A 25,414-nucleotide genomic window follows, 5' to 3' on the forward strand; every position below is an offset into this window, starting at 1 on the left:
CCGAGAATCTTCCAGAGGGCATCCCGATTCACTGAATCGAACGCTTTACAGAGATCAACATAGGCTGCAAGCAGCCCCTGCCGAAACTCTCATCTGTGTTCGATGAGGACCCAAAGGGCAAGGATAAGGCCAATCGTTGACCTCTTTTGTGCAAAGCCTGACTGCTCTGGGCACTGGGGCTCAAGCAGATGGTGGCGAACCCGATCAAGAATTATCCGAGCAAAGACCTTGCCCGGCACTGAGAGCAGTTTGGTGGAAAATTTCTTTTATAATATTAGCTTCATGTTTGGCTGTGGCCCAATGAAGCTGAATGATGGATTTAACTTCACATAATAAAGGCTTCCCGTGTGTGTGTGTGTGTGTGTATATATATATATATATATATATATATATATATATATATATATATATATATATATATATATATATATATATATATATATATATATATATATTGTTACGGGCCGGTGCACCGTCGGACGCCAACCGACCGTTCTGAACGGAACCGCAAGTCGAGTCGGCCCGACCGATCGCCTGGAATATAGATCGCCACCCGGATAACTCCGAGCGACGGGTCCTTGTACAAGAACCGAAATACACCAATAGGCAGATCACGTGGGGTAGGGTCGATTGCCAATCTTCAATGTACCTAAATACCCACGTGATCCAACTACCGGGGTATTCCACCTTCGACGGAACTCGTACGGAACAAACCGCCGAGGCGAGCCTGTCCCGTGCGCGATTCCGAGCGGCTTAATCGCCGAGAACCGTCGTTCCAAATGTCCCCCTTTTACGGCAAACCAACGGCTTTCTAACTCCCAACACACGAAATGCTCAGTCAATGAAAGAATCGACGTGACGAGCTGAAAACATTGAACAATTGGGGTATTTATTAATAATCATGGGGAAATAGGGAAGCACGTAAGAGCAGAACTATACCGACTATACGAAATGCGATGCAAACATTTACAGCAAACAGAGCACTTAGCAATTTCCTACTTATTAGACGGGCCCACGGACACATGTACGCACACACACACACCCAGGAAATGGTGGCAGAGGCCTTTAATAACGAGCCTCAGCTCAGATGACAAGTGAGCTAAAACCCAAAGCCTATCTCGAACCTCTCCACCTCGTGTGGTCTTAAAGTTGTTCGGACCTGGGCTCCAGCGAGAGCGAGCTGGATCCAATTGCCGTGAGCTGCAATCCCTCCCGAGCTCCCGCGAATCCTCCCGCGCTTCTCAACACGTGCTGGTGAGACGAGGCGCCGATCCTTCCTGTCGATGCGTCGCTTCCCTGAGGAACCACCTCCAAGAAGAGGTCGATGAGTCGAAACAAGCCAGGAACCAAAATGGAGAACAAAGAGCTCCACGAACCAAGAAGAAGAAGAAGCCACCACTCACAGCTCGAGCCGAGCAATCGGCTCAACTTTCTACCAAACAAAGCAACTCAAAGCAAAAAAGCTCTCCCGAGCCAAACAGAAGCCGAGGCCCACTGAACCGCCAAAGCAAAAAGCCTCCTCCCAAGCCAGGCCGCAGCCAAAGCTCACCGAACCAGCCGAAGCAAAAAGCTCCCGAAGGCCTCAACCCTAACCCAAGCCAAACAGGACCCGAAGGTCTGCTGAACGGCTACTCTCTGCCGAACCAAAAAGCTTACTCATCCCATTCCCAACACGAACAAGGAGAAGATCTCCTCTTATCCTTCTCCCGCCCTTCCCCCGCTCCCAGCATGACTCATGACTCATGCCCTCATGCTCCATCGCTGCGCTGTAATAATAATAATAATAATAATAATAATAATAATAATAATAATAATAGAAACAATTCATTCAAACCAGACTTGCTTGAATCAATCAATACTTACAATCAGTATATCCTAGAGTTGAAATGAGGAAGCATGCAAAACGTTCAAATTTGGCATTTTGTGATTTGGTTGTTATAGCCAAACCTTGGTGACCAAGGAAGGATTCATGGAATATAGTCACGACTATCATGGAGTACGATATATGTAGAGATAGCACGGAAAGAAAATGGTCGCCCATTCAAATGTGTACAAAATGAGAGGCTCAAAAAAATTACCCCCGGTTGGGGGAGACGTCATCTCTGAAACTCTGTAGATGTGGATCTCTGATCGGCTTGGAATGGCTTCAATGTCGTCTTGTCTTTTGGTTCAACGTACAGACGAAAGCCCGTGAGTAAAAAGGATAGAAAACCTCAGAAATCAACTTACAAATTCGAAAAATACGACCCGACCAGATTCAGATATTGTACCCTACTATCATAATCCGTTGGAAATTCCGCCGAGATCGGATAATAAATGGTGGAGATAATGTTGAAATTAAATGTTTTTTTCAACTTTGGAGTGACCTTGACGTTGACCTTCAATCGTGTCTAAAGTCATACCGTCGTGCATCACTCATCGACCCCTACCTACATACCAAGTTTCATCAAGATCGAGCAAAATTTTTTTGACCGTATCACATCGACAATTTTTAACAACTTTGAAGACACGTAACTCGATAACCAGGACGAATTAAAAAAAACCGGCCCGACCAAATTTAGATATTGTTCTATATTATCAGAATCCGAAGAAATTTCGAAGATCGGATCACAAACGGCAGAGAAGATAGATTTTGAAAATGGACGATTTTGCAACTTTGGAGTGACCTTGACCTTCAATCGGGTCAAAGGTCATAGTCGTGCATCCCTCATCGACATCTACCCACATACCGAATATCAAGAACATCGGAAGAAAAAAAAATGCGGACGTATGTACATCGAGACTGGTTTTATTAGGTCATCTCGTTAGATGTGAGGACATAAGCTTTTAAAAGCTGGACATTTTATACCATATAGAAATGGCCAATATCTAATAAATACAGCTCATTCCAACCAATGATATTGAAGATCGGTACCTTCCGGGTGACGTAGAAAGATGAAATGTTGTGCTGATGAACATCGAAAGCAACACACCGGGAAGAAAAAAAAATAAAAAAATAATAATAAAGAAAAAATTTTTTTTAATCACAGAACCTTTGGAAAGCATCCGTAAAGGAAAAAAGGAAAAAAAAAGAAAAAATAAATGAAAAAAATTCATGCAGGTCAGCAACCAGAAACAATGGGGAAGCATGGTAATTTTGTGTGCAGACAGACATCGAAGCTCATACGCAAGGGAAAAAATTAAAATAATAAAAAAATATCAAAAAAATAAATAAAATTACATCACAGAACCGTCAGAAAGCATCAGGAAAATGAAAATATAAATAAATCAAAAAAAAGAAAAAGAACACAAAAGAAATGAAAATAACCGAGACAATGGAAGGGCATCGTTTGTTATTGCGACCAATGTGTAAGCATACCCCACGAGAATTTCATAAAGATGCTTCGCAAACATTAAACACCCCAGTCTATCAATGAGGTATCTCAAGTTTAATTTCAATCAATTCAGTGGTTCTCACGAAGATTTTACAGAATGACATGAATCCAAGATTTTTAGCAAACTTTGAAAACAAATAACTGTCTCCAAGCGGTTGATTCAAAGACCAACACGAGATATCACAAAATTCAACACGAGAGGTATCAATCACACACCACACAAATGGCCGAGAGGAGAGAGGGAGAGCGTGGAGGCGCACCCATCGTGAAACCAGGAGGGGAGTGGACATGCACCCAAAAGAGAACCAGAAAGGAGGGCTGACACAAACCACGTACAAAGCAGGGAGGAGGGTGAACGCACACACCAAGTGAGGCTGGAAGGGGGAGGAAGCGTGCCCCACTGCAAGCAAGGGAACGGGGGAGGGGGGCGAACCCACAACCCGAGCGCGACCGGGGAAGGGGGCGAACCCGCAGCCCGAGCGCGACCGGGGACCAGCCTCGACCAGCCTCGAGCGCGACCCGAGCGCAGGGTGTAAAAGAGTTGCACCCTGCCAGCGTAACCAGGAGCGAGGTGACCGAGTTGCACCCTCCGAGCGTAACCAGGAGCGAGGTGACCGAGTTGCACCCTCCGAGCGTAACCAGGAGCGAGGTGACCGAGTTGCACCCTCCGAGCGTAACCAGGAGCGAGGTGACCGAGTTGCACCCTCCGAGCGTAACCAGGAGCGAGGTGACCGAGTTGCACCCTCCGAGCGTAACCAGGAGCGAGGTGACCGAGTTGCACCCTCCGAGCGTAACCAGGAGCGAGGTGACCGAGTTGCACCCTCCGAGCGTAACCAGGAGCGAGGTGACCGAGTTGCACCCTCCGAGCGTAACCAGGAGCGAGGTGACCGAGTTGCACCCTCCGAGCGTAACCAGGAGCGAGGTGACCGAGTTGCACCCTCCGAGCGTAACCAGGAGCGAGGTGACCGAGTTGCACCCTCCGAGCGTAACCAGGAGCGAGGTGACCGAGTTGCACCCTCCGAGCGTAACCAGGAGCGAGGTGACCGAGTTGCACCCTCCGAGCGTAACCAGGAGCGAGGTGACCGAGTTGCACCCTCCGAGCGTAACCAGGAGCGAGGTGACCGAGTTGCACCCTCCGAGCGTAACCAGGAGCGAGGTAATCGAGTTGCACCCTCCGAGCGTAACCAGGAGCGAGGTAACCGAGTTGCACCCTCCGAGCGTAAGCAGGAGCGAGGTAACCGAGTTGCACCCTCCGAGCGTAAGCAGGAGCGAGGTAACCGAGTTGCACCCTCCGAGCGTAAGCAGGAGCGAGGTAACCGAGTTGCACCCTCCGAGCGTAAGCAGGAGCGAGGTAACCGAGTTGCACCCTCCGAGCGTAAGCAGGAGCGAGGTAACCGAGTTGCACCCTCCGAGCGTAACCAGGAGGTAACAGAGTTGCACCCTCCGAGCGTAACCAGGAGGAGCGAGGTGACCGAGTTGCACCCTCCGAGCGTAACCAGGAGCGAGGTGACCGAGTTGCACCCTCCGAGCGTAACCAGGAGCGAGGTGACCGAGTTGCACCCTCCGAGCGTAACCAGGAGCGAGGTGACCGAGTTGCACCCTCCGAGCGTAACCAGGAGCGAGGTGACCGAGTTGCACCCTCCGAGCGTAACCAGGAGCGAGGTGACCGAGTTGCACCCTCCGAGCGTAACCAGGAGCGAGGTGACCGAGTTGCACCCTCCGAGCGTAACCAGGAGCGAGGTGACCGAGTTGCACCCTCCGAGCGTAACCAGGAGCGAGGTAACCGAGTTGCACCCTCCGAGCGTAACCAGGAGCGAGGTAACCGAGTTGCACCCTCCGAGCGTAACCAGGAGCGAGGTAACCGAGTTGCACCCTCCGAGCGTAACCAGGAGCGAGGTAACCGAGTTGCACCCTCCGAGCGTAACCAGGAGCGAGGTAACAGAGTTGCACCCTCCGAGCGTAACCAGGAGCGAGGTAACAGAGTTGCACCCTCCGAGCGTAACCAGGAGCGAGGTAACCGAGTTGCATCCTCCGAGCGTAACCAGGAGCGAGGTAACCGAGTTGCACCCTCCGAGCGTAACCAGGAGCGAGGTAACCGAGTTGCACCCTCCGAGCGTAACCAGGAGCGAGGTAACCGAGTTGCACCCTCCGAGCGTAACCAGGAGGTAACAGAGTTGCACCCTCCGAGCGTAACCAGGAGGTAACAGAGTTGCACCCTCAGAGCGTAACCAGGAGGTAACAGAGTTGCACCCTCAGAGCGTAACCAGGAGGTAACAGAGTTGCACCCTCTGAGCGTAACCAGGAGGTAAGAGTTGCACCCTCCGAACGTTACCAGGAGCGAGGTAACAGAGTTGCACCCTCCGAGCGTAAGCAGGAGCGAGGTAACCGAGTTGCACCCTCCGAGCGTAACCAGGAGCGAGGTGACAGAGTTGCACCCTCCGAGCGTAACCAGGAGCGAGGTGACCGAGTTGCACCCTCCGAGCGTAACCAGGAGCGAGGTGACCGAGTTGCACCCTCCGAGCGTAACCAGGAGCGAGGTGACCGAGTTGCACCCTCCGAGCGTAACCAGGAGCGAGGTGACCGAGTTGCACCCTCCGAGCGTAACCAGGAGCGAGGTAACCGAGTTGCACCCTGCGAGCGTAACCAGGAGCGAGGTAACCGAGTTGCACCCTGCGAGCGTAACCAGGAGCGAGGTAACCGAGTTGCACCCTCCGAGCGTAAGCAGGAGCGAGGTAACCGAGTTGCACCCTCCGAGCGTAACCAGGAGCGAGGTGACAGAGTTGCACCCTCCGAGCGTAACCAGGAGCGAGGTGACCGAGTTGCACCCTCCGAGCGTAACCAGGAGCGAGGTGACCGAGTTGCACCCTCCGAGCGTAACCAGGAGCGAGGTGACCGAGTTGCACCCTCCGAGCGTAACCAGGAGCGAGGTGACCGAGTTGCACCCTCCGAGCGTAACCAGGAGCGAGGTGACCGAGTTGCACCCTCCGAGCGTAACCAGGAGCGAGGTAACCGAGTTGCACCCTGCGAGCGTAACCAGGAGCGAGGTAACCGAGTTGCACCCTGCGAGCGTAACCAGGAGCGAGGTAACCGAGTTGCACCCTCCGAGCGTAACCAGGAGCGAGGTAACCGAGTTGCACCCTCCGAGCGTAACCAGGAGCGAGGTAACCGAGTTGCACCCTCCGAGCGTAACCAGGAGCGAGGTAACCGAGTTGCACCCTCCGAGCGTAACCAGGAGCGAGGTAACCGAGTTGCACCCTCCGAGCGTAACCAGGAGCGAGGTAACCGAGTTGCACCCTCCGAGCGTAACCAGGAGCGAGGTAACCGAGTTGCACCCTCCGAGCGTAACCAGGAGCGAGGTAACCGAGTTGCACCCTCCGAGCGTAACCAGGAGCGAGGTAACCGAGTTGCACCCTCCGAGCGTAACCAGGAGCGAGGTAACCGAGTTGCACCCTCCGAGCGTAACCAGGAGCGAGGTAACCGAGTTGCACCCTCCGAGCGTAACCAGGAGCGAGGTAACCGAGTTGCACCCTCCGAGCGTAACCAGGAGCGAGGTAACCGAGTTGCACCCTCCGAGCGTAACCAGGAGCGAGGTAACAGAGTTGCACCCTCCGAGCGTAAGCAGGAGCGAGGTAACCGTGTTGCACCCTCCGAGCGTAACCAGGAGGTAACCGAGTTGCACCCTCCGAGCGTAACCAGGAGTGAGGTAACCGAGTTGCACCCTCCGAGCGTAACCAGGAGGTAACAGAGTTGCACCCTCCGAGCGTAACCAGGAGGTAAGAGTTGCACCCTCCGAGCGTAACCAGGAGGTAAGAGTTGCACCCTCCGAACGTAACCGAGTTGCACCCTCCGAGCGTAAGCAGGAGCGAGGTAACAGAGTTGCACCCTCCGAGCGTAAGCAGGAGCGAGGTAACCGAGTTGCACCCTCCGAGCGTAACCAGGAGCGAGGTAACCGAGTTGCACCCTCCGAGCGTAACCAGGAGCGAGGTAACCGAGTTGCACCCTCCGAGCGTAACCAGGAGCGAGGTAACCGAGTTGCACCCTCCGAGCGTAACCAGGAGCGAGGTAACCGAGTTGCACCCTCCGAGCGTAACCAGGAGCGAGGTAACAGAGTTGCACCCTCCGAGCGTAAGCAGGAGCGAGGTAACCGTGTTGCACCCTCCGAGCGTAACCAGGAGGTAACCGAGTTGCACCCTCCGAGCGTAACCAGGAGTGAGGTAACCGAGTTGCACCCTCCGAGCGTAACCAGGAGGTAACAGAGTTGCACCCTCCGAGCGTAACCAGGAGGTAAGAGTTGCACCCTCCGAGCGTAACCAGGAGGTAAGAGTTGCACCCTCCGAACGTAACCGAGTTGCACCCTCCGAGCGTAAGCAGGAGCGAGGTAACAGAGTTGCACCCTCCGAGCGTAAGCAGGAGCGAGGTAACCGAGTTGCACCCTCCGAGCGTAACCAGGAGGTAACCGAGTTGCACCCTCCGAGCGTTACCAGGAGAGACCGACCCTGTCCCCCACTGTGACCAACAGTGTTTACTTGTATGCAGCTGTGTATCCAGTGGAGAGCAAACTCGAACCAGGAGAAAGGTAACCATCTCCAGGTATGTAACAAGTTACGAAGTCGCGTCGTGCGTTTTACTCCAATCTCACAAAACAAGCCGTTTAATTGGAAAACATGAACAAGGATTTGCACTCACCAGCGTCGAGAGCCCGACTGATGCGAGGAGCTCCGGGAGTGGCTCGTCTCGTCTTATTAACCAACACGGTAACAGGCCAAACAGGCCACGGCTGGGCCTCCAGCTCGGGCCGTGGCCGTAAATCCAGGCGGCATGACCGCCGATCCGTTGCGGCCTAGCGACACCAGGGGCGACCGACGAGACGCTCCGGCCTGGTGTGGAATTCCGATTTATTTTAATCCACACTCTGCACTTCCGATCGATGTCGAACGACGCACTTTTCGTTCCTTTCACATTCACCGCTTGATCTTCGCTCGTCGTTCGATCCGACGCTCGTCGATCGTTTCCCGAACCCAACGAATCTCCCGATTTCCCGCCTTTCCTCGCTCGTCTCGACACGTCGTGCTTGCACTGCACAAACTATTACTAACCAGCTCAACCAAACTCACCACGCCTTAACTACCGGCCAGCGCTGCTCTCTACACTAACACGTGACGGGTAACCTTGTATTCGTAGCGACGGACAAAGGTCGTTAGGGTCAGCAGGAGGGCAGAACTCGCAGGTTTTCCTAACTCGGGAAATGAGTCCCGTTTAATATGGGACAATCATGGAATCGACTTTATCCAACATGACGTACCGCTCCGCTGCCTGGACCATCGGAATTCATGCGAGGTCACCACCATGGACCGTCGGAATTCATGCGAGGTCACCACCACGGACCGTGGGAATTCATGCGAGGTCACCACCATGGACCGTCGGAATTCATGCGAGGTCACCACCACGGACCGTGGGAATTCATGCGAGGTCACCACCACGGACCGTCGGAATTCATGCGAGGTCACCACCACGGACCGTCGGAATTCATGCGAGGTCACCACCACGGACCGTCGGAATTCATGCGAGGTCACCACCACGGACCGTCGGAATTCATGCGAGGTCACCACCACGGACCGTCAGAATTCATGCGAGGTCACCACCATGGACCGTAGGAATTCATGCGAGGTCACCACCATGCACCGTTGGAATTCATGCGAGGTCACCACCACGGACCGTCGGAATTCATGCGAGGTCACCACCACGGACCGTAGGAATTCATGCGAGGTCACCACCACGGACCGTCGGAATTCATGCGAGGTCACCACCACGGACCCGACTATCGGCTCCAAAAACAAACGTTCATTTTATTGATTTGCCTTGGTCGCCGTGACATTTAACATAGTTCTGCTGTTTACACATCGAGTCAAAAAATAAAGTACAAATTCATCTTTTCGTGGCAGACCGGGCAAAAATGGAACGATGAATGTTTAAATGTGCGAATGATTACATCGTTTACCCCTTGGTTATGTGTCTCGTCTTACTTCGTATTTAATGTACTAGCTCACAAGGATGAGTACCCGCCCCGAATGGCGGGAAAAGTTTGAGTTAATCTAAATGGCAAAACTAAAGCTCCGAAATACTTATATCGCCCCGCCGCAAAATGGTGGTGCAACGTATGGCGGTGGAGGTTGGATTTGTCTGAAAAGTGTGCAAAATATCCTTGTTGCTGAGATGTATCGGTAGTTTATGATAAGCGGAGTCACGTGACCCGCCCTTGTGCCGTGCTGTGCTGTGCTGTGCTGTGCTGTGCCCGCGTCCGAATTAAACCTGTTGTTCCCACTTCAGAGCCTTCGTCCCTGTCCATTGAGTACATTACAGGGACAAAATAAAATTTGGCATCAACATTACTCACGCCTGTTCTCCCATCATTTCAAAAGTGAATGTTGAGCTTTTCAATGAAGCACAAGAAGCGGCAGCCGAAAACAGGAGACGGACGAACGCACGGACAGACACCACGGTTCACAATCTATACTAATACATGTGTGTTTGTGTCTCCTCCATTACTCCAAAACCATCAAACCTAGCAGCCTAAATCTATAATATACATACTCATAAAATTCCAAGGAAGTGCAAGAGTGAAAATTCGGTATTTGGGTTCATTAAAAGACCCCTTTTGAAGATAATTAACGGCCTTATTTAATTATATCCTTTATCAGGCGATCCTCGGTCACTGCTCTCTTTAGGGTCTTCAGGCGCATCCTCGGTTCCCTCGCTGGGGTTTAATTTCCTATTTTGTTCGACCTGCTCAACAATGCCTTGACTTGGAACAGGCCGCAATGATTTCTTAACGATAAAGCTTCTTTTTTTTCACTTTCCTCAATCATATCATCGAATGCCTGTTCTTCATGGTGATAAATCTCTGGATACATCGCAATGCTTATAAATGCCTGGAGACGCCAGTGTTCATGGCTTTATTTCATTTCCGCACATGCTGTAACCTTGAGAATCTCTTAAACTAAACCGAATTACAAAATTTAAGCTCCAGAATTGAACTTAGCAGCAGCTCCGACTCCTAAAAGTGTTCATTTTTTCTAATTCAGACATTGCTTGGGCATTTTCGGCTGCATGGGTTTATATGACTGATTGGCAATTGGTAATCGCTTGCCAAGCCAACCGTTCTGTTGGAGTGCTTGGTTGAGTGCTTAAGCCACTTGGTTGTTCGTTTCAAAGCAACCAGAAGTAAGACCCATCGCTTCGCTCATGGGAATACCAATCTTTGTGTAATTGGTTAAAAAAAAAACGGAATAAGAATTTACTTTCACCCTTTAAAAATCGTGCTCATACATTTTTGAAATATCAGCTGCTTTTTCGTATCCTTTCCACACCTGTGTTGCAAGTAGAGCGACCCGCTATGTGATGCTTTAAAAGGCGGTGTGTAATCAGCATTTTCTGAATGTAATCGACATGAGAAACACGATTGACTGAGACTCACATTATTATCAGTGAAGAAGAAGATGAAGTAGGAACAGATTTTCTGCCGGTTTTTATGTTGAACATGGCGGAGAAAGAGAAAACGCTGTTTGGGCGTGTTTTATCACCCCGGTAATGCCTGGTACGCTGCTTACCCTCCCCTTGTGCTTCTTTCCCTTGCCCTTACACTGTCTTCATTCCCCTTATGCTATCTTCCACCCCCTCTCTTCATGCTGCTTACCCTCCTCTCACGCTGCCTTCGTCCCCTCCCATCACCGTGCCTTCCCCTTCCCTTGCCGTGCCTTCCCATCCCCTCCCCTCACACTGCCTCCCATTTCCTTTACACTGCTTACCTCTCACCCCTCACATGGATTCCACCCCATCATGCTGCCTCCCCCTCACCCTTCCCTCCCCTCATGCGACCTACCTTTTCCCTCACACTGCCTCCCCCAACCACTCTCACTGCCTCGCCCCCTCCATGCTGCCTTCCCCCTCTCTCTCCTCTCTCTGTCTTCCCTTCCCTCCCCTCTCACTGCATTCCCTTCACTCCCCTCATGCTGCATTCCCTTCCCTCCCCTCATGCTTTCCTCCTCCCATACCCCTTCCCCACTCCACCCCCATGGACATCTCCTGGCGGCCTCTCCCTCTCCTCATCCCTCCCATCCCTCCTCCCAGAGTGTATAGCGACGTTTGGTGAAGTGTCGCTCCACCGCTTTCCTTGCTTCTTCTCCCCTCCTTCCTCCCCTACCCCATTCGTCACTCCCCCTTCCTCACTCCCCCTCCTTTCTCCCCTCCCTGTCTCTCTCCCTCCCTCCCCGCTCTCTCTCTCCCCCCTCCACTTTTTCACTCCCTTCAATCTTAGTATTCCCATCAGCGAAGCTACGGGTGATGTCTGTCTTCAAATAGGTGCTTAATTTTGGTTGTCCAATAGATATACATTGTTAGATCCCGGGCAACACCCGGTATCATTGTGGGAGGAGGGAGGGGAGGAGGTTCTTCAACATCTTGACCCATCACTTTGGTCTTTTTCAGGCTGATTGTCAGACTGAAATCCTGGCATGCCTGTGAGAAACGGTCCACGAGACTTTGCAGCTGTTCCTCTGTGTGGGTCGTCATTGCAGCATCATTGGCAAAAAGTTTCTCTCTGATGAGTGCCACACGTACTTTGATTTTTGTCCTCAGACGAGAGACATTGAACGGCTTCCCATCAGGCCTAATGTGGAGGTAAATCCTTTTTAGTTGATGATCCAAAGGCATGTTTCAGCAGGAGTGCAAAGAAGATCCCAAATGGAGTGGGAGCGAGAACGCACCCCCGTTTGACTCCACTGCGGATGTCAAAGGCCTCAGATTATGAACCATCTTACTGTACTGTTCCTTCCACGTCTGCATGAAATGACTGGACCACGCTTTGAAGCTTGGGCGGGCAGCCAATCTTCGCCAGAATATTGAACCTAGACCATCTCTGCCCACAAGGTCGAATGCCTTGGTGAGGTCAATGAAGGCAATGTCGAGTAGCTGTATTTCTCTTGCAGCTGCCTCAATGAGAATATCATGTCGATTGTGGACCTTTCTGCTCTAAAGCCACACTGTTCCTCTGGGTATACCCCGTCAGCAAGTACCGATAGCCTGTTCAAGGAAATGCATGCGAAGAGCTTTCCAACACTACTTAACAAAGATATTCCCCCGGTAAGTGTTCGTCGCTTTTGTCACCTTTGTTCTTATACAGCGTGATTGTGTTAGCGTCTCTCACGTCCTGTGGTACGATTCCTTCTTCTCAGCACTGACAGAGAAGCACCTGCAGATGTGTTGGTTGGGAGCTCTTCCCACACTTGATCACCTCTGGTGGAATTCCATCATTTGCAGGTGTTTGACCTGCTGTTGGACTTTCGGTAGTTTTTCTCAGTTCCTCAATGAAGGGTTTCTCGTCCAGTTCCCCCATCATGGGCAGACACTCCATTGTATTCAAAGGCTGAATCGGAGACAGTGTTTTCCCTTGAGTAAAGCTTGGAGCAGTGCTCTACCCAGCTCTCCTTCTGCTTGCCTCTGCCATGGATGATCACGCCTGTAGCAGACTTCAGAGGGGCTGTCTTCTTTTGCGTTGATGCTACAGCCTTCTTGATACCGTCGTACATACCTCTGATGTTTTCTATGTCAGCTCAAGACTGAATGCTTTGGCAGAGCTGAAGCCAGTCGTCTTCAGCATAGCATCTTGCTGTTCTCTGGACCTTGTTTCTGGTTGTTCTAAGTGTCTGCACTGTCTTCTGACTGGAAGAATGCTTGTACTCAGTGAGTGCTGCACGTCTTGCCTCAATGACTGGGATGAGTTCACCTCAAACCGATTGTTCGTCTTTCCCTGCTTATTTCCGAAAACTGATATTGCTGTGTTGTGAAGGGGTGCCCCTCACAGGTGGTGCCATTTCTGCTGAGCATCGCCATGTCAAGGATCTGCATGTAGCACATCATCCAGGGCCTTAACAAACACTTCTACTTTCTCCGGATGCGGTGTCTTGCTGACATTCAATACAAGGATTCCCTGCTGGATTGGAGTGATACTAGATCGTCTTTGGATAGAGCCTGACCTAACAACGGATCAATCAGTGATCAGTAGCGCAGTGGTAGGTATATGTCAGGAGAGCACTTTTCATAATGATCAAGTCCAGCTGGTGCCAGTAGTTTGATTGAGGATGTCTCCACGGCACCTTGTGTTGAAGCTTCATGTGGAAGAAGGAATTAGTGATACAAAGGTCATGACAAGTGCACAAATTTAGGAGTCGCTGCCCATTCTTGTTCATTTTACCAATATTCCATACTGTGCCAGACATGAAGACCAGGAGTCGTGATCAGAACCCACTCTCACGTTAAAATCGCCAAGCAGCAATAGCTGTTCCTGTCTAGGAACCTGGCTAATGATGGACACAAGCCTGTCAGAACTCATCCTTCACTTCTTCATTTCTTTTCTCAGCGGAGTAAAGGGTTGGTGTGTTAACGTTGATGAGGTTGACAGGCCCGTCACCATGCTGTCTTGTGTCTTCCTGTCCTTTCTCTTGTCAGAAGAACGTGTAGTCCTTTTCACGCAGCCAAGCGTGTTTCTTGGAGCATGGCAATATCAACTTGAAGTCTCCTGAGCTCATTGTTGATCGTCGCAGTTTTGTGGATGTCATTTATATCCTGGATGTCTTCTGACAGACCAGCAGTCCTCATGGTGCGTGCATTCCAGCATCCCAACTTGAGTGCTGCCGTCTTTCTTCTATTGTTTCTTCTTTTGTCTGGTGCAATATTTTCAGTCAACTTTTTAGGTTGAAAGAGCACTTGCCCTACACTCCCAGTGGACCAGGTGAACTGTTGTGGGACAGAACCTTAATGGTTGGGACTGCCCAGCTGGAGGCATGCGGCAGCTGTTCAGTGAGATCCGAAAATCTCTCCCACCATCAGAAGGCACCCCAGGCGCCGCACTCTACGCCATTCAAGTACAAGGGCTTACAACCGGTAAACTGCTGCGTCCTGTATTTTGTCGACGCAGCAAGGCAAAGCTGGAGTGTCCTCTTCATATCAAGGCACAATCGTGGGCAAGTTGAAATGGAGAACCAGTTGTTACCCATGCAGCAAGTCCTCCCTCTCCACGTAACTGATGAACTCCAAAGGAAAGGTCAAAGCTGATACAGTTTGGCACCAGGTGGCATCGAAGGAGCTGCCAGAAGGACGTTGAAATCAACATCAGACTGCCTTACGGACTCCAAGTCCGGATGTTTTGTCAGGGTTTTCTCCCTTGGCTTTTCCCATGGAGGGGTATAGCCACAAGGCAGTGGAGGTTTTTGAGTTCCTTTTCCGAGATGGGCAACCAACCAAGGTTAACGAGCGCCACCTGCCCAAAACGTCCGGTTTTGAGGCACTAGATACCCGGCCTTCGCCCCTTCTCCTGTCAGTGAAAACGTTTCTGCCACACGAAGGCCTGGAGTTGGACTTGTCCATCAGAGGCTTTTCATGTCGCGTGCCATTGGGGCATTTTATAGGTTAGTAAGAGCTTATCCTCGCTACCACCCACCCTGCCTGGTGCATATCACGACTTATAATACCCACCAAGTTGTGCTATACGATACACATTTACAAAGAGAATTGGGGTGCTCTCCCCATCCAGAAACTGGGAGGTCATTAATTAATTTTTATCCCCCAAAACCACCATGGGCATCCCTCGAGTACAACAACCGCCAGTTTTCAACTCAGTCTGTCCAGTGTTTTAGGAATGCAAAGTCAGACAGACAGACAGACAGACAGACAGACACACTTGTATCCTGGATAAGCAAATTTGCAGAGTTCTTGTAGGCTGAGGAAATGTGCACACAACTCAGACATGGGGAAACCATAACCAAAGTGCTTCAACGCGCACGCGCACACTCCACCCCCTGGTGACAATCCTCGAACATTCCAGTATACATCACAGATAGACACGACAAACAGACAGGAGTGGAACACAAATCCTCCGTCCATGCTCGGTGTTTGTAGTAATCTAAGTATCTATCTATAATTCCAGCAATGTGTGTGTGTGTGTGTGTGTGTGTGTGTGTGTGTGTGTGTGTGTGTGTGTGTGTGTGTGTGTGTGTGTGTGTGTGTGTGTGTGTGTGTGTGTGTGTGTGTGTGTGTGTGTGTGTTTCTGTCTGTGACCACTGTTTCTCGACAACCGCTGGTCCGATCTAATTGAAACTTGCCAGGTATATTGCTGGGGCCCTGAGTATGTGCCTTTTCAAGGTTTGATATTAATCGGACAAGTGGTTCCCAAGTTAGGCCATTTATTTACCAAACCAATGACAGGACACGGTGCTATGACGTTACAATTTTTGTCACAATTCTTTTTATTTTTAATTTTTTTATTTTTTGCACGTACAATGATGAAACGCACTAGTTATGATGAAAAGGCAAATTGACGGTGTACCTGGGAGGGGGTATCAATTTATTAAGTCCGCATGAGGGGGGTTCGGGTTCGTTGTTCGTGCCATTGTGTCCAGTATTTGGTACGTAAAGACGGTCGGGGGTGGGGGGGGGTCAGAATGTCCGCCGACATATTATTATTATTATTATTATTAATTAATAATTACGTCCTTCAGACCACGCGATCCAGTCTGGTTATGGTGTGAAAGAGAATCGTAATTAACAGGGGGAAGTAAAATATGATGAGTCGGGTGAGAAATTTTTTTCGATGTTTACGGAAAGGGAAGTGAAAGTGGAGTCTGTGGTGGTGCTTGTTCGTGCTGCTGGGTTAGTGGTAGTTTTTTTTGTGGTGTTTTTTTTTTTTTTGGCGGGGGGGATCCTGAGAGCGCCGCGGACTTCCCTTGTTGGCAGCACCCTGGTACCACAGGCGGCCTTGTGAGTAAAATTACAATAAGGCCGAAATCGCCTTCAATGGTCAAACGAGGTTCTCACACGAGAGGAGAGACGCGTTCCTTTTTTGATCACAAGTGAGGAAACGAAGGATTGGTGAAAGTCCAGTGAGCGTCGTGTGGTGTTTGTTGTGTGACGGGGGGGTGACGAGGGATCCGAAGGCGATTTTAATCGACGCATTGTTAGTTAATACTGTTGGTGTAATGACGAGACCGGGCCGCCACGTGTTCCCCACAATTTCAGGCTCCATCGCCGCCTTTGGCCCTTTCGTAGCCGGTCTTCGCGTCCGCCACGCGGGACTGCGGCCTAGTTTTCCCCGACATCCTCCGGCGCTATCCGACACGTTGGACGGCGGGCTCGCACTGTACTGCGAGGTGTACTGTACCTGCGTTGTCCGGCAAACCTGCCGTCTCGTCGACGTTTCGATAATATAATCCATCTGTAACTTCTTGTACATTTACACTGCAGATGTTCGATTCCAGACGTCTGTGTTTTTATTATCATTATTTATTTAATACCATATTACCAGTGCACTATGTTTGTAATATTTCAGGAATATGATTACTCAGATTAGTGCGACAAGCATTTGGTACTTCGAGGAGATGTCGTTCAGAATTTAATGCGATGTAAGTGATTGTGACGTCATGGCATGTTTTACTACCTCTGCCACCAAAGGTCAAGGTGGTCATGTTTTCACCCCTCTCTCTGTCTGTTTACTTGCAAAAATCGAAGATTTTTCAAGTAGATTGGTCAGTCGATCCTGTCTGTCTCTGTCTGTCTGTCTGTCTGTCTGTCTGTCTGTCTTAATCGCCGACATGTCACAATTCTAAACCGATCGTCATGAAACTTTACCTCGTCGAAGAGGTCGTCTCAACTGAGAAGCCTATTGGTGTTGAGGTCAAAGGTCATCTTGAGGTCAAAATTTTTAAATTGTCATTTTTCATCCGATTTGACTTCAAAGCTGAACAGGATTTGCATATTGCATCACTGAATTTGGAAAACAACTAATTTTTTGAGGTCAACTCAAGGTCACACTTCTAAAATCATCAATTTCAATCTGAAAAAGTATCAATTTTCATCCGATTGACTTGAACTTTGAATGAAATGGACAATTTGATGGATTCATGACAACCTTTGAAGCCAGTGGGGGGGGCGGGGTGGATTTTGCAAGTATTGTGCTCGGCATGATTTCTTTTTCTTGTTTGTTTGTGTGCAGGATATCTCAAAAAGTTGTGGACGGATTTGGACGAAACTTGGTGGACTTGTTGGGTGTGTGACAAAGACAAGACGATTAGATATTGGTTCAGGTCCGGATCCACATTCAGCCTCTCGTTGGGATACAAAACGTAAACTGTTGAGCCTGCTGGTGGTATGCGCTCTACCTAGTGCCGTTGTAGTTTATCAGGCATTACTTGTCAACGTGTCCTATTGGTGATAACAAAGCCCCAATTCCTTACAATGAATATAAGCACTATTACAATTGAATTGGAAACAATTAATTTTTAAATGCTATTTTCTTTAGAGGTGGGTAATTTTATTGTTCTTTATTGTAATTTGAAGGATGGTGTATACGGCAGTGCAGTGGTCGCTCTAAATGTAGTACAGTTGCATCAGTGTTTGATGGGAATTCTCTTTCATCTCACGTACTCAGGTTTTTCCTGTTTTGTGTTTTGTTTTGTTTTCAGTTGACATCCCACAACTATGGCTGACAGTACAACATTTGAAAGCCTGATGGAAATGGGTTTCCCTCGCAATCGCGTGTGAGTACTTTCAGGGCAGTGGAAGCTGAAGTTTGCATCTTGCGTCTTCAATGAATAATGTATGTATAATGGAGCATATGTGTATGGCGAAACAATATATATATATATATATATATATACATATATATATATATTGGGATTTAAACCAGCGTCCCAAACGCCACTCCTGACGAGTGTTGTAACAGGATAAACCCTTGTTCCTAGTCCCAGCCCACCGGGTCAAGACCTGCAAGCTCGCCGAGCGTTTTTGGAAGCTTGAACTAAAGGTTGAGCGTAAGAAGTAGAGTTCTAGACTGCCATGCTCAAACTCAGGGGGCTTGCGATTTGAAAACTTTCAAAAACGTATGTGTAAACATAACGCGTTTGTTAATCTAAATGGAGTTTTTACAAACAGTCCCATGGAACAATGTCCCAAAGTCAAACACAATGTAATGCAATCAATTTACTTACATCAAGGGATGGGGTACACAGAAGGCAAAACGATGCAAGAAGCAAATCATCTCAGGTGATGTTTCACCCACTTTACAGCCAGCTTCCTCAGGCCAATAGACCTCGAGCCTCGGCACATGTCCACTTTTTCTTCCCGGTCACGTGCTGCTGCTCGAGGTCAAATGGAGGAGGTTTACTTTTTTATTTTGGTGATGGAGGACCTTGAACAAAAGATGTTTGAGTCTCATGAGAATTGGCTCCCACAATACTAGAACAGGTACGTGGATGACACCTTTGCCATTATGCATACAAACATAGTCGACCACTTCCTGGGGCACCTTGACTGGGTATTCCCCAGCATTAAATTCACAATTGAAATTGAAGAAAGTAAATTGGCCTTTTTGCATGTGGAGGTTCACCGTAAGCCTGACGACTCCCTAAAAACTTTGGTTTACAGGAAACTAACGCACACCAACAGATTACTGCATTTTAACTCCTGCAACCCAATCTCCTTTCAAACGTGGTAGTGCGGCACGGACCTTGCCAGCTCGGGAATGGATGGTGTCATCTTCCCAAAGCCAATGCAATTAAAGAAGTCAGATTAGTTCGAGGAGTCCTGCTCAAAAATGGGTACAGCATGGTGATACTCCGCACCTTGAAAGAACCAAAACAGACAGAACGGAAGGAGCCAGAAACGCTTGGGCACTGTGTACTGCCATACTACCGAGGCATTTCTGAAAGGATTGGCAGGATAGTACATGGTGCATGGTTTGGTGGAGCCTACAAGCCTCAATGCACCATCCATAATGTCATTTCAAAACTAAAGGACCCAATACCAAGTGGTGATAAATCTGGAGTAGTTTACCATTACTGCGATGATGGATCTGGAGTAGTTTACCATTACTGTGATGATAGTCAACTGCGATGATGGATTCCTTGACCGTGCTGATGATTGGAATTGCAGTAAGCTAATTGGGCTGTAGTTAAGGGGATCCACTTTTGCACCTTTTTAATATAATGCTGTGACGTTGGCTGATTTCCAATTTCCAGGTGGATATAGGAGACCAGTCCTGAAGTGTTAAAAAACAAACAAACAAAAAACTGCGAATACGTGAAGCGTGAATGACGAAACAGGTCACACTTTATGATCCTCGAATACACGAATCGTGAATCCACGAATTTCAGAGTCCGACAGCATATCTGCTGGGGTGCATATATACATATTTATAAAAACACACACATATATATATATATATATATATATATATATATATATATATATATATATATATATATATATATACACATACATGTTGTGGACCCGGGTTCGTGGGGGTATCCCTGGTTCTTCCTGGACTCACCGGGAATAGAGGCCGTCGCACACAAATAAGTCCATGTCGCGGCGGGTCACTAATCGACCGCGAACACCAACAATTTAACCACATGACCCAGTGTCCGCCATTTAACTGGGACACACGCAGTCTCCTTCATAAAGGTAATACATACAGTAGAGCGCTAACAAGCCTATCAATTGAGCTCATTCAACTGAAGCTGCTGTGGGGCGTGGCGGCCATTTAATTGGCCGTCAACATGACACGCGAGCATATATCGGCCTACGTATATACGGGATACCGAATATCGGAATAATGGACTTTTTTTTTTTTCGGCCTCATGACTATTGTCTTCAGCAATTGTGATATATAAATAATATAATTGGCAAGATTTACAAGCACAGCCCAAACAAAAGATGCCAATTCCATTTATTACCCATGGAAGTCACTTTTGACAGAAGTGTAATAAATAACATATATATATATATATATATATATATATATATATATATATATATATATATATATATATATATATATATATATATATATATAATCAGTGAACACTGGATTTTTGCATTGGGCACGATTCCGTGATCAAGGGGTGCCTGTCCACCCATATTCATGTTACCCATTTAATATGAAGAACGATTTGAGAGCCACACTATTCTCTTTCTATGTGAACCAATCACCAACTTGACTGATCATGTTTGAACTTTTGGCTTCATTATTTTATATATCATTCCAATTTGTGGGCTTTTTTTGGCCTTTCACCAAATTATACATGGTTATGCTCATAAAATGCATTGCAATATATAAAGCTAAGAAAATCAGAACAACTTCAGTGGAAATGGTGAATACTTTTATGAGGTCATCTCTACAGAGATGACCTAATAAAGCTGGACCAAATGTCCGTACGTCCGTCCGTCAATTTTTCTTTCCGATCTTGATGAAACTTGGTATGTGGGTAGAGGTCGATGAGTGTTGCACAACGATATAACTTTTGTCCGGGTTCAAGGTCAGGATCAAGGTCATGAGGTCACATAAGTTATAAAAATCGCCATTTTCAAAACCTATCTAGTCTGCCATTCTACAAGATATTCGGCAACTGTTTATTGATTATGATAGTAAAAAATATTATCTTGTATCTAACTGGACAGACTTTTTAATTTCCGTCCCGTTTGGCCGCCACGTAACCTGGAAGATGGGCAAAAACACCTCCCGGTACAAAGAAAACTTTTTACTTCCGATCTTGATGAAATTTGGTATGTGGGTAGAGGTCGATGAGTGATACCTAACGACATATTTTTTCCAGATTCGAGGTCAGGGTCAAGGTCACGAGGTCACGAAAGTTGTGAAAGTCGCCATTTTCAAAACCTATCTAGTCTGTCATTTTAGGAGATATCTGGCAACGGTTCATCGATTATGATAGTAAAAAACATTATAGAGATGACTGTCACCCCCACATGGGGGTAATTTTTAAATTAAGGTTGTATGGTAATTCGACCATATATAAATGGAAGACACATACAAACACAATTATTAATATCAAATAACATGAAATATTGACTACAGCATCAAGATGATTGTCATAAATGCGTGCATATATATAATTATAAATGAAGATGAGATGCAAATTTGTTGATCACCACAGAAATTATTTTTCTACAAATACACGAAGGGACAATCAAGAATACCTAATATTGAGATATATTTATTGAGATATACGTAACCAACGTGCTCACAAGCATCCTGTAGTTTGGATACATGAAAACTACCAGACTGATTCACATTTAATTTTCAGTGCAAAAAGACTAAACTAACGACTGACAGGTGCGACCGACACAAAGTTTAGCCCAGGTCGAGTCATTGATCGTGGAAGATTGTCACGTTAAGGTTGCCAAAATATTCACAGACTCGGAATGTCTTTCGGCAGCATTTTCACCATTAACTCAGCATGTCTGAAGCCTCTGCAAGATAGGGTTCCTGAAACCTCAGCACTCACGATCGACAGCAACGGCTGGAATCATGTCTTGAGATTCTCAAATGATTTGTCACGGATCCAACCGACTTGATTGCTTGCCTGATAAATGGCAACCAAGCATGGCCTTACCACCTGGGTTCCTGAAAGGAAATTGGAATCCATGTAATTGAAGCACAAGGGATCATCACACCAAATAAATTTCATACCTGAGCTTTAGCCAGCAGGATCGTGGTCTCAATTTTCTGGGATGCCAAGGGAACCCTGCTGATTGACTACATTCCTCACAAAACTAAAATCATGGGAATATTATGGCAGGCCATGAAGGACAAACACTGTGGGATGTTCACCAAAGATGTGCTCCTCCTTCATGATAACACACCTGTCTGTACACCAATCTAGTCTTGCATACCACTATATCTGACTTGCTTCATGAGGCTAGATCACCCTCTGGCTAGCCTGAACTTAGCCCCGAGTTACTTTTATCTTGACCACTCTATAGCCACCAATTCACTGATTACTACTAACTGATTAAAGTATCCGCAACATGGTTGACTGAACAATCTAAAAGCTTGCATTTTATTACCATATATGGGTTGAAGGACAACTACAGCAAGTGCATCAAAGATGAGGATGACTACATGTAAAAATAGAAGCATTAGTGTCTCTTGGATTATTACTCTCACCAAAGGAGAGGGTATTGTGTTTGGGTCTGTTTGTTACTTGGTGAAAAAATTTCAAATTTTTTTTTTGCCAAGTATGTTTGTCTGTCTGTCTGTCTGTCTGTCTGTTTGTCAGGATTTTTGGCCACAGTTTTCAAGCAATCGTTCTGAAAATTATGTGTATGTAATTGACCGGCCAAGGACAGCAATGCTAAATTTTGGTGAAGATCCAAATCTGGATCCAGATCTGAGAATTTCTTGAGTAATTCTTCACCTTTGAGAGATGGGGCCAAAAACGAAACATAGCACAATATCTCAAAAGGTTATGGATGGATTCACACAAAACTTGGTGGACAGGTTGGGAGTGCCACTAGGAGGAAATGATTCAATTTTGTTGAAGATATCAATCCAGATCTGGATACGAGCATTGTTTAATTTTTAACTGGTTCTTTACCATTGAGAGATGGGGGTTAAATACGATATTGCATGATGTCTCAAGTTGTGGACGGATGCGGATGAAGCTTGGTGGACAGGTTGGGAGTGTCACTGGGAAGAATTGATTTGATTTTGGCGAAGATCTGAATCCCGATTCGAGAATTTTTCATGTGATTCATCACCATTGAGAGATGGTGCCAAAAACTATGTACTGCATGTTATCTCCAAAAGTTGTGGATGACTTGTGACAAAACGAGGTAGAAGAGTTGGTAAGGTGACAAGAACAAGCTGATTCGATTTTGGTGAAGGTCCGGAATCAGATCCGACCTATCAGTGGCATTCACAATGTAAACCATTCAGCCTGGCCGAGGTATGTTCTCCATGGAGTGCCGTTCCATTTCGCCAAGTTGTCACTCTTTGAGTGATTTTTCATTTGTCTGTCTGTCTGTCTCTGTCTGTCTGTCTGTCTGATTGTTTGTCTGCACAGAACTTTCGTGTTTTTCTCCGCACCCGCTTGTTGGATGGAGACAAAATTTTTTCAAAAGGTGCGACTACTCATGGAGAATGATGTCATAATTTTGAAGTCATAGGTCACGTGGTGTGGCAGCCATGTTGGGAAAACGGAAAAACTATGGACCTCTGTATCTTTGAAACCGCACCAAGGAAAAAATTGAAACTTGGTACATAGCAAGTACTCCTCATGGGGAATAAGTGTGATTTTTTTTTAAAATGACGTCATAGGTGCCTTTATTATGACGTCATAATTGCATATGTAGAATGTTACATCTGATCAGTATGAAAATTTTTGAGGGTCATCTAGGGATAAAATAGTCTACAGAATTTTTTTTGCTGACATCATCGGTCACGTGATTCGGCAGCCATATTGGTTTTTTTATAAAACAAAAAACCTTCAAAAATCTTCTTCTCTGAAGTGGCTGAACAGATCGAGGCAAAACTTTATACGTATTACCATCTACCCATGAGGAACAAAAGATTCACACAATATGACATCAGAGGTCACATGGTTTGGCAGCCACATTGGATTTACCCTAAAACCTACAAAAACATCTTCTCCAGAACGGCTGGACAGATCGAGGGGAAACTTCACACAAATATTCCCCAAGCCATGGGTGTACAAATTCATTAAGGGATAATTGATTGGTTACATGGTTTAGCAGCCATGTTGGATTGAAGAAAAATATTAAATAAAATAAACCAATGTCACTCGCAGGGTGACCCGTATCTTGCCAAAAGGTGACCACGTGTGACTTCTTTAAGGTCACACTGAGGTGAACAGAGCTGCTATCCACCAGGAGCGACTCCTTGAGGAATATCTGCCTACGAGAGATTCCGATGAGAATCGTTTTACAGAGTAACCATGAAAAATATGCTTTTTCCTCATAACATCACCAAATGATGTCATAATGTCTCAAGCTTGACATATCTAGAAAGTACTCATCGAGGTGTTCAATTTGAGGTACTACACAATATGGTTCCTAAAGCTTGAAAATTTGACCTTGGAGTCAAATATGTTTGACCTCAGGCGCAACCATGAAGGTCAAGGCCAATCGCCACCAAAAATTAATCAGCTGAGCGCCAGACCATGAACTATATTCCCATGAAGTTTGAAGACGATCCGATCAAAATTACTCAAAAAATAAGGGTTTCGTCGACTTCCCTGATTTGCGACAAAGTGACCTTGACCTTTGACCTTGACCTTCAAAATTTTATGCGCTGAAGGGACCTCTATAGGCCTCTGATATGCGAAGTTACAAAAATTTCCAATGATAACTGTGCTCTGCAGAGTGATTTATGCGTGATTACAGACCCAAAAAAAAAAAAAAAAATAAATAAAAGAACATATGAAGGTCAAGGCCAATCGCCACCAAAAATTAATCAGCTGAGCGCCAGACCATGAACTATATTCCCATGAAGTTTGAAGACGATCCGATCAAAATTACTCAAAAAATAACGGTTTCATCGACCCCTGATTTGCAACAAAGTGACCTTGACCTTTGACCTTGACCTTCAAAATTTTATGCGCTGAAAGGGACCTCTATAGGCCTCTGATATGCGAAGTTACAAAAATTTCCAATGATAACTGTGCTCTGCAGAATTTTTTATACGTGATTACAGACAGACAGACAAACAAACAAACAAACAAACAACAACAAAAAAAAAACATACAAGCTGACTAACATATCTTGCAAAAACTTCGTTTTGGCAAGATAATAATGTTTTGTCTGGAACCGCTTCATCAATCGACATGAAACTTCACAATTATGATCCAGTAGTGATGGGGAATATATGGTTTAAATTTCAACTTGATTGGACACATGGTCTGGCAACCAGAATAATTTAATTATCTTGATCTGGGTTGTTTTTTATTTTTTTGATTTTTATTTTTCATAAGGCTCACTTGGTTGTGCCTGGTTGGGTTTGAGGGTGGAGGAGTCGCCGCTGAAATGTGAATCCTATCCATGTTCCTCCTGATTACTTTATTTTTGCATTTTGCTTGTTCGGGTTCCTTTTGATGACTCCAATGCAGAACTCAAACCTGTTTAGTCTTCTTCCATCTGATATGAATTTAATTTATTTTAATCCCATTCTAAATTCA

At 46.9% G+C, this 25,414-nt stretch overlaps 2 protein-coding genes across 25 annotated transcripts in view; one reads left to right on the forward strand and one right to left on the reverse strand.

Moving 5' to 3' along the window:
• Positions 1-8,959, reverse strand: part of LPGAT1 (lysophosphatidylglycerol acyltransferase 1) — a 28,640-nt gene extending 19,681 nt beyond the window's left edge. For 6 of the 10 annotated variants that reach the window (XM_085851534.1, XM_085851531.1, XM_085851536.1 and 3 more), the window contains exon 1: positions 8,061-8,955. The gene's annotated coding sequence lies outside the window, so the exon portion shown is untranslated. Of the gene's footprint in view, positions 1-8,060 lie in introns of all 10 variants that reach the window. The other 4 variants (XM_085851540.1, XM_085851539.1, XM_085851541.1 and 1 more) reach the window with 3 other exon arrangements.
• The window catches only part of UBXN1 (UBX domain protein 1), a 56,983-nt gene continuing 39,482 nt past the window's right edge, over positions 7,914-25,414 (forward strand). For 2 of the 15 annotated variants that reach the window (XM_085851542.1, XM_085851554.1), the window contains exons 1-2: positions 16,043-16,184; positions 17,885-17,959. In XM_085851542.1, the coding sequence (XP_085707668.1) occupies positions 17,901-17,959 (59 nt within the window). In that variant the 5' untranslated portion in view covers positions 16,043-16,184; positions 17,885-17,900. The other 13 variants (XM_085851551.1, XM_085851550.1, XM_085851548.1 and 10 more) reach the window with 13 other exon arrangements.

The sequence above is a fragment of the Eptatretus burgeri genome, chromosome 13, assembly GCF_056783735.1.
Source record: "Eptatretus burgeri isolate ZD-2024b chromosome 13, Ebu_testis_v1, whole genome shotgun sequence".
NCBI lineage: Eukaryota > Metazoa > Chordata > Myxini > Myxiniformes > Myxinidae > Eptatretus > Eptatretus burgeri.